Raw genomic sequence first — 12,798 nt, forward strand, 5'->3', positions numbered from 1 at the left:
CAGTGGATGCCCTGGATAGCACTGGACTAAATACTATGCATTCTGCTATACATACCTATAGTAAAGTTTAATTTATAAATTAAGCACAGTAAGAGATCGACAACAGTAACTAATAATAAAATAGAACAATATAAGAGGATATGGTATTAAAAGTAGTGCAAATGTGCTTTCTCCCTCTCTCTCAAAGTATCTTACTGTATTAAATACTTTTGGATAGTGGTTGACCCCAGTGGTAATTGAAATTGCAAAAGAGAAACCAGAGACTCATATAGTGGGTTCTGGGAGTTATATTAGCACTTTGAAGAGAGCTCAGTATATGATGTGAGCTAAGTAAATGGGCCCTGTCTTTGCTGTACAGTCAGGGTGGTCTTGGGACTTACCACCCCGTATTTTTTCAGCTATTTTAGCCAAAGAGGGCTTTTGCAGTAGATGCACACAGCATGGGACACAGGCGAATTAAGTAAATGTCAAAATTGTGCTATTCAACTCTCACATGCTTTTTTTTTCTTTTACTTCTTCAGTTACTGAAAAGATATAATTAAAATTGTCCACTGAGATTTTGATTTTTCTATTTTTATCAGTTATTTATTTGCATAGGTGTTACATTACTAAATTAGTACAAAATTAAAGGATTTGCCTTTCTGGTATGTTACAATTTGATGTTTATATATCATCCTTATTCCTCTTTAGCATGAAAGTCATAGCACATCAGTTTAAATTTTCCATCCAATTACTTTTAATGTTTATGTATTCTAACAAAATAGGTGAGTATTTAAACAACATATAGCATAAGTTTAATTTTAATCAAGTCTTTTTAAAACCATTTTCATTTACCCTATGGTATACTTGTGTTATGAACTTCCTGTAATACTAGTGTATTTAGGTTTTATTCCTTTCTGTATTCCATTTATCTTTCCATTCTTGTATTCTGATTGATTTCAACATTTTTATTATTCTATTTTCCTTTTTATATTCTTGCTACTTGCTACAGACTTTTGCCTAAAGCCTCTTGTTTGGAATTAACACAAAATATTGAATACAAAGAACTGTGTATCTGGGTTCAGCATTGTGCCGTTACAAGGAGCAACGAGATGGTGTGAAACTGCAGGGAAATACACATTTCTGTATTTATAATAGTGAAGTAAGCCACGGATGACATCAATGGATTTACCAACATCGAATTTTGGAAGTTCTTTAAGATCTGTGCCTGCCACCTTTGTCCAAAGTCACTTGAATCATTATTTTCATTAGATGTTAATTACTGAAGTCTATTAAAGAACAGAAAGACACATACACAACAGCAAATCCTATTAGTCTTTAACTTTCAGCTTCCAAGTCTGTATTTATTTTATCACATCACAAATATTATGGCGTTTATCTTTCTATCTTCAAATACATAACTATTATACACATACACACGTATATATCTATATATCTATAATCCTTCAATATATACTTCCAATATAAATACTTTCACATCAAGGTAAACAGGATAAAAACATGTAAACATACACACCTGGTTCTGGTCAAGTAAAACAGAAACCACAAGGTAACAAGTTAAAAAGTGCACTTGCAAAGGGCATGAGGGGAAGAACAGACATGTAAACAACAGAGATGAGCAGCTGTGCCACAAAAGCCCCCCAGAGGGTCCATTTCTTAAGGCTGTAGTAGCAAAAAACTCCTTGTTCAGTAAGACTTCTCCCTTCACCCTGTCACATTTATTCTTGAGGGACTTCAAAATGAGTGGAAATTCTGTAAACATTAGACTAGAACTGAATCAATCCTGTTGAAAACAGAGACGACAAAATAAACCATAAACTGACAGTAATATTCATTTCACCAAACAATAACTTTAAGGACTTTTTGTTAACACAGTGAAACACCATGATCCTAGGAGGAAAGAAATGGGCACGGGCAAGAAAACAGAGATGGAATGGTTCCAACAGCCCCTGTAAGCGATGGATGTGTCTATGAAGAGAAAACAGGCGCTAGCAGATGACACAGCCTCAGCACACAGCACACCAGACCACATGCCACAGCAATGCTACAGACCAAATGGAAAGATTCCTCCCGCTCATTATGAAGCAAGTCCTATTGATTCTGAGAAGCGGAGCTCATTACCTCCCAGTGAAAGAAAACAGTGGAACAACAGACTGGCCAGCAGAAGCATGACAAGCTCTTTTTTACTGCTCTTAAAGGGCATGTCGCCCTCTCCCACCTGCACAGGCTCCAAACGTTGGCTGCTTTGAGTGTTGGCTGCCCCAGCACTCTGCCTCTGAGGCTCCTCAGGAGCATGAGGAGGCTCCTGGCCCTCAGGCTCTGCATGAGGCTCCTCTCCCTGGCCCTCAGGCTCTGCATGCTTGTAAAAACACTTCTCTCCAAATGGGCAGCAACGCCTGCCTACAGAAAAATACCTGCAGGTCTTGTTTCTCATAGCCTCCTTGTACTGCTGAATAAGTTTCTGCTTTTCATCCTCCTCCTCCACCCAGAACTCACTGGGAATGACAAAATTGGAGGTGACCCTGCACTGAGGGCAGGACTTGATGATCCTGTTCTCAAACTGTTTGGCAGTCCTCCACCTGCGGATACACTTAAGACAGAAGGTGTGGTTGCAGTTGGAGAGGATGCCAAAGCGGCAGTCAGCGGATTTAGCCCTCTCAAAGATAACCTCCATGCAGATGCCACACACTTTGTCGATACTACGCTGCACAGCAAAAGAGAGTTCCATATCCTTCTCGTGTACTTCAATGCAGGCCTTTATATGCTCTGCCCTTTGGACAGCATTCACGGGGTGCAAGACCTGAAGCCCGCACATATCGCATATCTCTCCGTGGAGATACACACAGCTCTCCCCACGAAAGCATTGCCCCATGGCAGCATCGCGGCAAAGCTGCTCCCCCATGCCCACAGCAACCTGCTCCCTCTCAGTCAACCAGCTCTGGACAGGAGCTTCGGGAATATAAGGGGCCTTGCGGCCCCGGTAGGGTTGCCCGGGAACAAACTCAATGGCACCCTCCCAGCCTTCTGCACCTGCTCCTCCAGCAGCCTCAAGGCCGGCATTGTCTGTCTCGGCTTCAAAGAAACCCCTTTCAGCAGCCGAGCCAATCAGAGGCAAGGAGCATGAGGACGCAGCAGGGGGGGCTTCCGCCGCTTGCTGAGGCAGGGGCTCGTTGTGCGCAGCCGTGCTGGGGCCTCTGTCGGGAGAGGCCCGAGGCGGCGAGCCGCGGCCCTCCCTGGCCAGCTGCCGGCCCGAGAGGTCGTGGGAGTAGCGACAGTTCTCCCCCTCCTTGCACAGCCCATGCATATAATACCTGCAGACGATTTGCTTCGTCCAGCTGCCACAGCTTCGGCCAGGCAGGAGACTGGGCCTGGCCCCGCCCCCTGAGGCCTGGGCAGGCCTCACACGTGACGGGCGGAAGGGGGTTGGGCCCGGAACCCCCGACCCTCTGGGGACCCTGCGCACTGGGACGCTGGGCCAGGCTGTCTCCGCCCCCGCGGCCTCAGCGCCCGCAGTTGCCCCAGCTGCCTCGTGGGGTTCTGTGGGAGCTGCAGGCTCTTCCATGGCAGCTTCTTCTCCCCGAAATAGTACCGGAACTTCTCCGTTGTCTTTTCCTTTCGGGCTCGAGGCCCGGCGGGCAGGAGCCGGTGCAGCGTGCTCCTCCCTGAGAAGTGTGCATCTCTTTTCCTTCCCCCCGCTCCCTGCTTCCGGTGCCCTTTGTTCCTACTTGCTTCTCTGCGCAGGCGCGGCGGACACTTCCTGTAGTGCAATGCTAGTCCTCTACCAGGTCCGTGAAGTGGGAACTGGCTCTTTGGGCGGGAACTGTGACTCGAGCTGCCTTTGTTCGCATCAGTCGGCACCGCCAGTCTTCGCTCGGTCTTCGCTTCTCCGCACGCCGGCTGATCACAATGCTTGCCGCATGCCATCTCCTCTGGAGCATGTAATCACAACCCTTTGAGGTTTTAATTTAATCTCTTCTAGCGTTCCTTCATACAATTTTATTTGATTGCTTTTTCTTATCTATTTTAAAAATTATAGGCCATGTGTTTAAAAACTCATCTTGGGGTTTATAAAACATTTCCTACCTGTGTTTTATAAATTCTGGTTTTGTTCAGTATGTCTTTATAGGTTATTATTATTTTGGTTGAATGATTGACACTGCTGGAAGCTTTGACGTCTTGTTTTGTGGACACTTAATTTCTAGTTTTTATTTTCTGAAAACTATTATCAGCTTCTGTTAGAATTTTTTTTTTTTCAAGGAGTGTTTCTGATTTGAGGTCTTTTTAACGCCTGATGGAAGTCTACCTCCCGCTTCTACTGTTCAAATACCACAGACTTCGATTGGTCCTGAAGCAGCTCAATAGGACACTGTGCCCTGTGTGACCCTGGTTTTAATCTTCTGTTGTTGATTTAACTCACAGTGGTCCTTGTTTCCCCTTTCTTTCTTTCTTTCTTTCTTTCTTTCTTTCTTTCCCAGGCTTGTGCTGTATTGTGACTACTAGCACCTCCTCTCATGATCTATTCTCTATGGTTCTTTTCACAAGCAGTGCTTTTTAATTTCCACACATGAGAGCTTTATATCATATTGTATATATATATATATATTTCATTAGGTTAGTAAATATATGTATATTCCTATTCTGCTGAGAGTACTTGTCATGAATGTATACTGAATTTTACACAGTTTTCTGCATTTTTGAGACATAATATTTTATTTCCCTTTTATTCTCTTAGTGTGATTACTTGCGCTGGTTGATTTTCAAATATTTAAATGTATTATTTTCCCAAGAATAAGTATTTCTTTGTTATGATTATATGATTATATGGCTTTTAATTTCGTTTGCTAAAAATTCTTAGAGGGAATCCTGTAGCCTAAGTTTATATTTTAAAATGGGAGACAGCATGAATGTAGAAAGAAAATCATATTGAAGAACATAAAAAGATAAGAAAAATATATAGACAAACATGAAGGGAATTGAATCCAACAAATCCTTGCAGAGGATAATTGAAATGGATAAGCTTCTGTTGAAATTTATTAAGAAAAAGGATCATAATCACTACATTAATATTAGACACTAAAAATTATGAAAGTTTATCAAGTACAATGTTAGGCTATTTTAACGTTTACATGAGAAGGCCATGTTTGTAGAGACACTTATTAATAAAGAAGCAGGAATAATACATATAAATATAATCTGTTAAACAAACATATAGTTAAAAATAATTCACTAAATAAAACCTTTAATTTATTTCTGTATGAAGTAAGTAGAAAGGCAAAAAATCTGTATTTATCACTGAAAGTCCAAGCCAGTACATAAAAGCAAGTAAGAAATTTAAAGTCTTAATGGAAAGGAATTATTAATGGAACACAGCAGAAAATTGAGAATAATTTACTCATGAATGACTAGATTTAAAAAGCATATTTAGCAAGTCTATTGGGTGGGAGTGCATTATACAAAAATCAGTTGTATTTTTATACTCATTAGTGCACCTGATCTGTGGTTTCCCTTTCTCGTTTCAAATACTTATGGTCAACTACACTCTGAAAATAATACATGTAATAAGGTATTTGGGGGCAGAGACCCACATTCAAATAACTTTTATTAAAAAGTACAATCCAATAATTGTTCCATTTTATTATCACTTGTTGTTACTATTTCATTGTGCCTAATTTATAAATTAAACATCATAACTATGTATAGTAGACAGAATAATACAGTATAGGGTTTGGTACTATCCATGGCTTCAGGAATCAACTGGGGGGCTAGGAATATATCCTGCACAGATAAATGGGGTTGGGAACTATGCTCTGAGACAATTCTGGTAACCACACTAAAGTATACACATAGCCGAATTCTTGAACCTTGTAGGAAACATCCAGAAGATTTCTTGAAATTTTTAGTGTTTGATTATAGCATAGATAAGTCAGTGTATTTTTTAATAATCTGGGAAATTTTAGATACTATAATTAAGGGACTTGGTTATTTGTGCCTCTGTTTATATCCATGTTGAAATATGGGATTAGAAAGGATTTTGTGAGTAATTTTCTTGTTAACTAGTTGTTCACTAATGATGACTGATGTGGATTCCTCAAAACAATCCACCTTCTTCCAAGATGAACTGATAGAATCCTGTCCATGCAGAATCCTACAGCAATAGTCATCAGGGGACCAAAAAACAAAACAATGCATAAAGGTACCTACAATTCAGCTTCTTTGATAAAATTATTTTCTTTCTCGTTTTAAAATTCAACTCCCCAAGCACATGCACGTGCACACACACACACACTTTATTGAGGCATAGGTGATATACAAAAATTGCACATTATGTATGCACTTCAGTGAGTTTGATATTCTGAACTTAAGTGGAGAAAAACATATTTGTGTATTTCAAGATAAAAATCAGTTTTCTTATTAGCATAATAAAATTAGCATCTTTCACAACCCCTCATGTGCCAGGAACTTCTGAGGATTCTGTAGACACATTCCTTTTGTATCCTAATAGCAGAACATGGAGATAGACTTTAGTTACAGGAGTCGTTGGGTTATTCTAGGGATATTTCTGGAGCTCTCAAAGATCATCTCTTGTAAACTGTACTATTCTAATCATTTTTTAATAATTATCTCATTTGATATAGCAAAACCATGAGCTAATCACTCTTGCCACTACACTACAACCACAAAAACTACCTCTGCCATCTCCTCCTCTTCTTCACATCACCATCCCTATCATTTGTCGGATGAAGTAAAAGAGGGGGATTAATTGCCCAAGATGAATTCCTCCATTCAAGCATGGTGGATTCAGGATTCTCTAATGCCTTAAATCCTTATTCTAGACACTGGCTTTTATCTCCTCTGCTTAGTGCCTTTTCCCCTCACAAACACACAATGGTACCTGAACATTGAACTTGAAGTAGTTGTGTGTGCTGGAGGGAACTTCTTTGAGATGTGTGTATCCTTTTGATATGGATTTATCATCCTTGAGGCTGGCTCAGCATGCCTGAGCTATTTGAAATAAAAGACTCTGGGCCTCCCAGATCATTTCTGTCCTTTACCTTGGGCCACTTCTGAAATAGTCTCTTACCTCTCTGACTTCTGATAGGCTGCCTAGACTTTTGATATGCAGCACTGTGAACCAGTCACCCTTGTCACTCTGCTTTGTGGTGACTGAGTTACTTAGTCCATCCTGCTCACATGGAGTCTCACTTCCATTCGAAACAGTTGAATACCCAAATGCTGACTGTCCAGGAGATGTTGTGCTGTCCTTCAGACTGGGGTGTACACCATTGGCTTCAGCTCAATTCAGTGATAAGTTGAACTCAATAATTGGATAAATAATCAGATTTATATTTATAGCCTCAGACTCTCTGTGAAAATAATATCAATGCTTAAAAAAATCAACAGGAATGTGGACTATGATAGCCAGATACAATTCTTTGAGGCTAAAGATTTGACCAGCATAAGAAATATTTGCTTATTTCTCTCAATATGCTCTGCCCAATATTTCCAGTCATGAAATCTCATGATACATAAATCCATGAGATATAATTTTAGTTCCTAATAGTATATATGTAATATTGTCACTAAAAATGTAGATGTTTTAGTTAGTAGGTCATGAACATGATTGGAATCTACTCAGGTGGGGATATGAAAACAAATGCTGCCCCCTGCTGGCTTAACATTGAGCAGCCTAGAAATAGTCTACTACCTTTCTTCATTTTGGGAAATAGGGAATACTCTGATACGCTCTAGAATTTCTCTGCCAATTACTTAGCTATGGTATATTTAAGAGAAGCTTGGTTCTAAGTTCTTTAATTTGTTGCAAAGGTCTCAGAGGCATTTCTTCTGAAAATATACTTTTGCTGCTTGGGGTGTGTTTCTTCCATCTCCCCCCAAACTATTCTCCAAAATCTTAATTTCCCCTTAGTGCAGGGAAGATTTATGTGTAGAGACACAACACTACTCTAGGGGCATATTTACTCTGAGGACCACAATTCACTACAATCACTTGCCAAATGATGAGTGTTCACGAAATAAATGATCACACCTCTGGTGGATTTAGAAAGTAATGGTCTGACCTGTATGGTGAGGTTTGGGCAAATGGTCTTGGGAGCAGTGTCCTAGGTGGCTCGTCCTCCTGACAGACCCACTGACACTACCGAAGGCCGGGAACTCCTGGGGACAAGCCCGGGGTGCGCAAGAAAAGACTCTGAATGAACCTGTCCAGAAAAGACTGTGCAAAGGACACACTGATCAGGAAGGTACATTCTAGGAGAGGAGAGCAAGACCAATGCATCAGTTCACAGGACTGTGAAACTCGCTTTCCGGAGGAAGTAGAGCTTTTATCACATTGTTTCGAACTTGATCATTTAGTTTGTTTTCCCCATTGAACTTTAAAAAAAAAAAAAAAAACCCTGCTGAGCGACGCCAACCAGTCTCATTATCAGCACCCAGGACAGAGCTCAGGTGGGTCAAAGGGAGGAAAACAGGGAGTGTCCCAACTGGAAGCGCGCTCACCTGCCGCCCCAGCAAGGCGGCCTCGCTGCGCTCGCACAGACCTGCGGGAACCGCTCTCCCCAGGTCATGGCGACTCCCGCCAGCCCGGCCTTTGCTCTCTAGCTCATGGCTTCTGCAGCTCCTACGACTCCCGCTGGCGATTCAGAGCAGCGCGCCGCCTACGTCACCGGACAGTGTCAGCTGACCTCCCCGGGATAAGCCAGGCCAACCAGAAGCGGAAGAGCCGCGGACTACAATCCCCACAATGCCCCGGGCGTGCCCCGGGCGTCCTTCCGCTTCCTCCGCCCGCTGCCAGCGCCGGCTTCGGAAGCGCGAGGCCCTGAGCGCCCAGAGACGAGGCACAGCCCCTCTGTGCCTCCTTGGCCTCCGCGGCCCCCTTCCAGTGCCGTTTGCCAGCCTCAGGTGGAGGGAAATGGGTTTTCCCCCCACATATATTGACTATGCACTTAGGTTCACTTTGTATATATCTCTTCATATTATTTGGTTTTACTTTTAAGACTAAAGATGCCACACACACTTCAGTAGAATCTGCAGAGGTTTAGTGCTCGCCTGAGACCTTCTGGGGAGAGCAGGGCACGCCTCCAAAGCGGCTCCGAAAATGTCTTGGGAGGGAGAGTGACTGGAGGGATTTTCTGTGATGGTTAGCCGGTAGGGCTGGGCTGCAGGTTCCCATGCATCCTTTGAACGTCCCAGCTCTGGATACTGCTTTCCCAGGTGTGAGGTGGGTGGGGCAAGGCTGGAGTCAGTCTCCGTTGCACCTCACCAGATGACTTTGCCAAAGAAAATTCTGAAAGCTGTACATTTAAGGAGGAAGAGAGGTATCATAGGTCTTAGGTCAAGGAGATGCAGAAGAAAAGGTAAATGTAAATGAACGGAATTGTAATGATTAGCATAAAATATATAATGGGGTTGAAGGAAGAGAGAAGGTTAAAATACAATGACCTGTAAGAAGGGTGTAATAAATTTAATTGTTCCCGGTTCTTTGCATTATTTTGGAAGAGATTAAACACTAGTTGATGAACATTGAACGAAAAAATTTTTGGTAAATTCTTGCATAGCCACTAAAGATTAAAAAAAAAATCTGTAATATTCAAGCCAGAGTACGAAAAATGATATAGCCCAAAAAAGGTCATAAAGGAAAGAAAAATAAATTAACAACCTGGTAGATTCAAAACCAAAATATCAGTAATTAAATGTAAATTTTCTAGATGATCCATGTTAAAAACCATAAAAAGGTCGTCTTATTATAAACTAGTAGCTGTTTATAACAAGTACATCTAAATATAAAGTGTAGGAAAAAATAAATGTGAAAATATGCTAAAAATACACCATCCAAATGACAGCCAAAAGGAAAAAAAGGTGTCCAGAAGAGGCTTTAATAAATAAACTTTAAGGCAAAAGAAAATTACAAAAAAAGGCTGTAAGACAAACTATGATTAAAAGGGTATTACATTTTGACAAAATACGCAATTCACCAACAACATGTACAAGTATGTATATAGCTAATAATACATATTCTAACTAATAGAAATATAGGGAAAATTAGAAAAAAATCCCAGAATATAATGGGATAATAGACAAAAATGTCATTTAAGATATAAAACAGGTGAAAAACCATGATTAAAATGTATTTAATACAAGTATAGGAAACATTGCACCCATGACCTCTATGATACATATATGTGCGGGTGTGTTTGATATATCCTAAACAGAATATTTAGAAAGTGTGATCATACTCTTTGTCATAAACAATATCTCAGTGATTTTTATATTAAAGTGTGAAATAACAGATCTGTTCTCCAATGTCCGGGAAATAAAGTTGGAAAATAAAGTCATTGAAATAAACCATAAAAATTGGAATAAAGCAATGTTTCTATATTGCCTTGTGTCAGAGGTAACCAAGGGCACACTTGAAAATATCTTGAACTGAATAATATCGTTTCTTCTGCACATCAAAACTTGTCATAGTTCAAGGATGTCAACACAACTATGCATGTGTTAGGAAAAATAATTGAGTAGTAATGAGATGAATAAATGTCATGCCCCATATCCTACATAAGCTTCAAATATTATAAAAGGTAAAAGCTAGCAATGGACCTTGGGTCTCTATAAGATAACTGCCAGAAATTAATCTGCTGTAATTGGTAGAATACTATAAAAGGATCCTATTAGATCAAAGCATCACATATAGGGAAGTAACTTAAAAGTACACATAATTTGAAATGTCAGTCTTTGAAAAATCATTTCTGGAAAAGCAAAGGCTGAAGGAAAGGAAGTGCATTCTTTAATAAGTGTGTAGTGAAGCACATATGAAGTAAAAAGAAACATTTTCATATCCTAAGAAACAAAAGAAAACCAAAAAATTGGTGGACACAGCAATATCCTCATTAAGCCACCAAAACGAATCCAGTTTATAACTGAAATTTACTATACTAACAGAAGATGGTGCTGTTGAACTAGAAATCCTTTAAACTAGCAAAATCTCACGCACAAAAAAAAAAATGAAAAGATCTTAGTAAACCGTAAAGAGTTACTATAAAATATTAGATCCAATAAACTTCAAGTGAAAATTCTGCATACTCAGATAATTATGAACAGGAATAGAAATCTAAAGCAATACTACAAATGTAATAAAACATTCAAATGAGTGTGTGTGTGGATATGAAAAAGTCTCCAAGCATCTTTAAAAATGAACAAAAATGCACTGACATATAAAAAAAACAACCAAAAAATATAGTTAAATTCGAAAAGACATGGCAGAAAAAGACAAAATTATCTCACAAAGGAAAAGTATGTCACAAGGAGTCAAAATAGGCTCAAATGAAAATGTAAAGTTAGGAGTTGAAGAAATACAGGAAAATAGCTAAGTGAAAATGAGAAGAAAAGGATCAGAAGAATGCTGGAGGACCCCAAAGATACCATTCATATAATTAGAATTCCCAGAAAAAGAAAACAAATGAATAAACTGGTATTTAAATATATTTAAAGATATTTGTGCAAAATCAACCTAATTTTACTGGGTGCCTGGGAAAAACAAACTTCAAGATATATATTAGTTAAATTATTAGATTTCAAAGGTAAAGAAAAATCCCTCGTGGTCTTATATCAAATACAATATCTTGCATGAACATAAAAGCAACATTTCTTAACAAAAATTACCAAAACAAATGCAGTAATATTTTAAGAAGCTAGTGCTACTGACCAGTTTCATTAGTACAGGTAGAATGCTGAGAAGATACTGGATCCTGTAGATTGGACTGGAACACGGGGGAAATCCCTGTGAATCCGTGCACCTCAAACTCTAAATTTACTGAATTCATCCCATTTAAAAATAGCCATTTCACCCCTTCCTGAGGAGGCTAGGCTCCTTTGCATGAAGAGTGTATAATTGGCTCTCCCAAGGGATCACCTTAAATTCAAAAGCTTCTATACAGTGAAAGGAAATACAAAATTATTAAAAAGACATCCTAATGAATGGGAGAAAATATCCACAATACATAACTGATAAGGAATTAATATAAAAGATACATAAAAACTCATATAATCCAAAATTAAAAAAATAAATGAGCGGCACATATGAACAGATTATTCATCAAAGGTAATATTTGGGAGAACAAAAGATAAAAAAGAAAAGTTCATCATCACTTCTGATAAGATGCAGATTAAAACTAAAAATGAGATACCTCTCACATCAATGAGAATTGTACATGTTAAAAATACCCCAAACAACAAGTGTTGGAAGGATGTAGAGGAAAGGCAACCCTATTACACTTTTGGTGGGAATGTAGATTGGTCTCATCCCTATGGAGAACAGGATGGAGGTTTGACCTGGTGCAACTATTATTGACAGCAATCTAATTTACCTTAATAAACTAAAATGGAAATAGCATATAACCCAGAAAACCCACTTGAGCTTATAGCTACAGAATATGGAGCCATCCACAGAATCCCCTTTATCATTGACAATAGCTAGGATATGGAAGTAGCACGAATACCTATTGACTGATGATTGGATTAGGAAGACATGGTATATGCACACCAGGGAGTATTATATAGCCACAAGAAAGGACAAAATGAAGTCATTTTCAGGAAAATTGAAGGAATATGAAATAGTTATGTGCTACAAAGTAAGTCAGGGTGATGAAAGCAAATACTGGGCATTTATGTAGCAGATAATTTGATAACATAAAACATTAATAAACATGAAATATTAATAAACATCCTCAGAGGGCTGAGGTTAAGAGAGAGTGAGGAAGGTAAGGGACAGGGTGCACAAGAGAGGGA

At 39.3% G+C, this 12,798-nt stretch overlaps 1 protein-coding gene across 1 annotated transcript; it reads right to left on the reverse strand.

Moving 5' to 3' along the window:
- Positions 1 to 2,077: 2,077 nt before the first annotated feature.
- On the reverse strand, positions 2,078 to 3,577 carry MKRN3 (makorin ring finger protein 3; the record flags this gene model as incomplete). The annotated part of the gene is made up of 1 exon (XM_084254067.1): positions 2,078 to 3,577. Exon 1 carries the CDS (start codon positions 3,560 to 3,562, stop codon positions 2,078 to 2,080), a length of 1,485 nt encoding a protein of 494 aa, XP_084110193.1. The 5' UTR covers positions 3,563 to 3,577.
- Between the last annotated feature and the right edge of the window lie 9,221 nt (positions 3,578 to 12,798).

This window comes from Talpa europaea, assembly GCF_964194135.1.
Source record: "Talpa europaea genome assembly, chromosome: 14".
In the NCBI taxonomy this organism is placed as follows: Eukaryota; Metazoa; Chordata; class Mammalia; order Eulipotyphla; family Talpidae; genus Talpa; species Talpa europaea.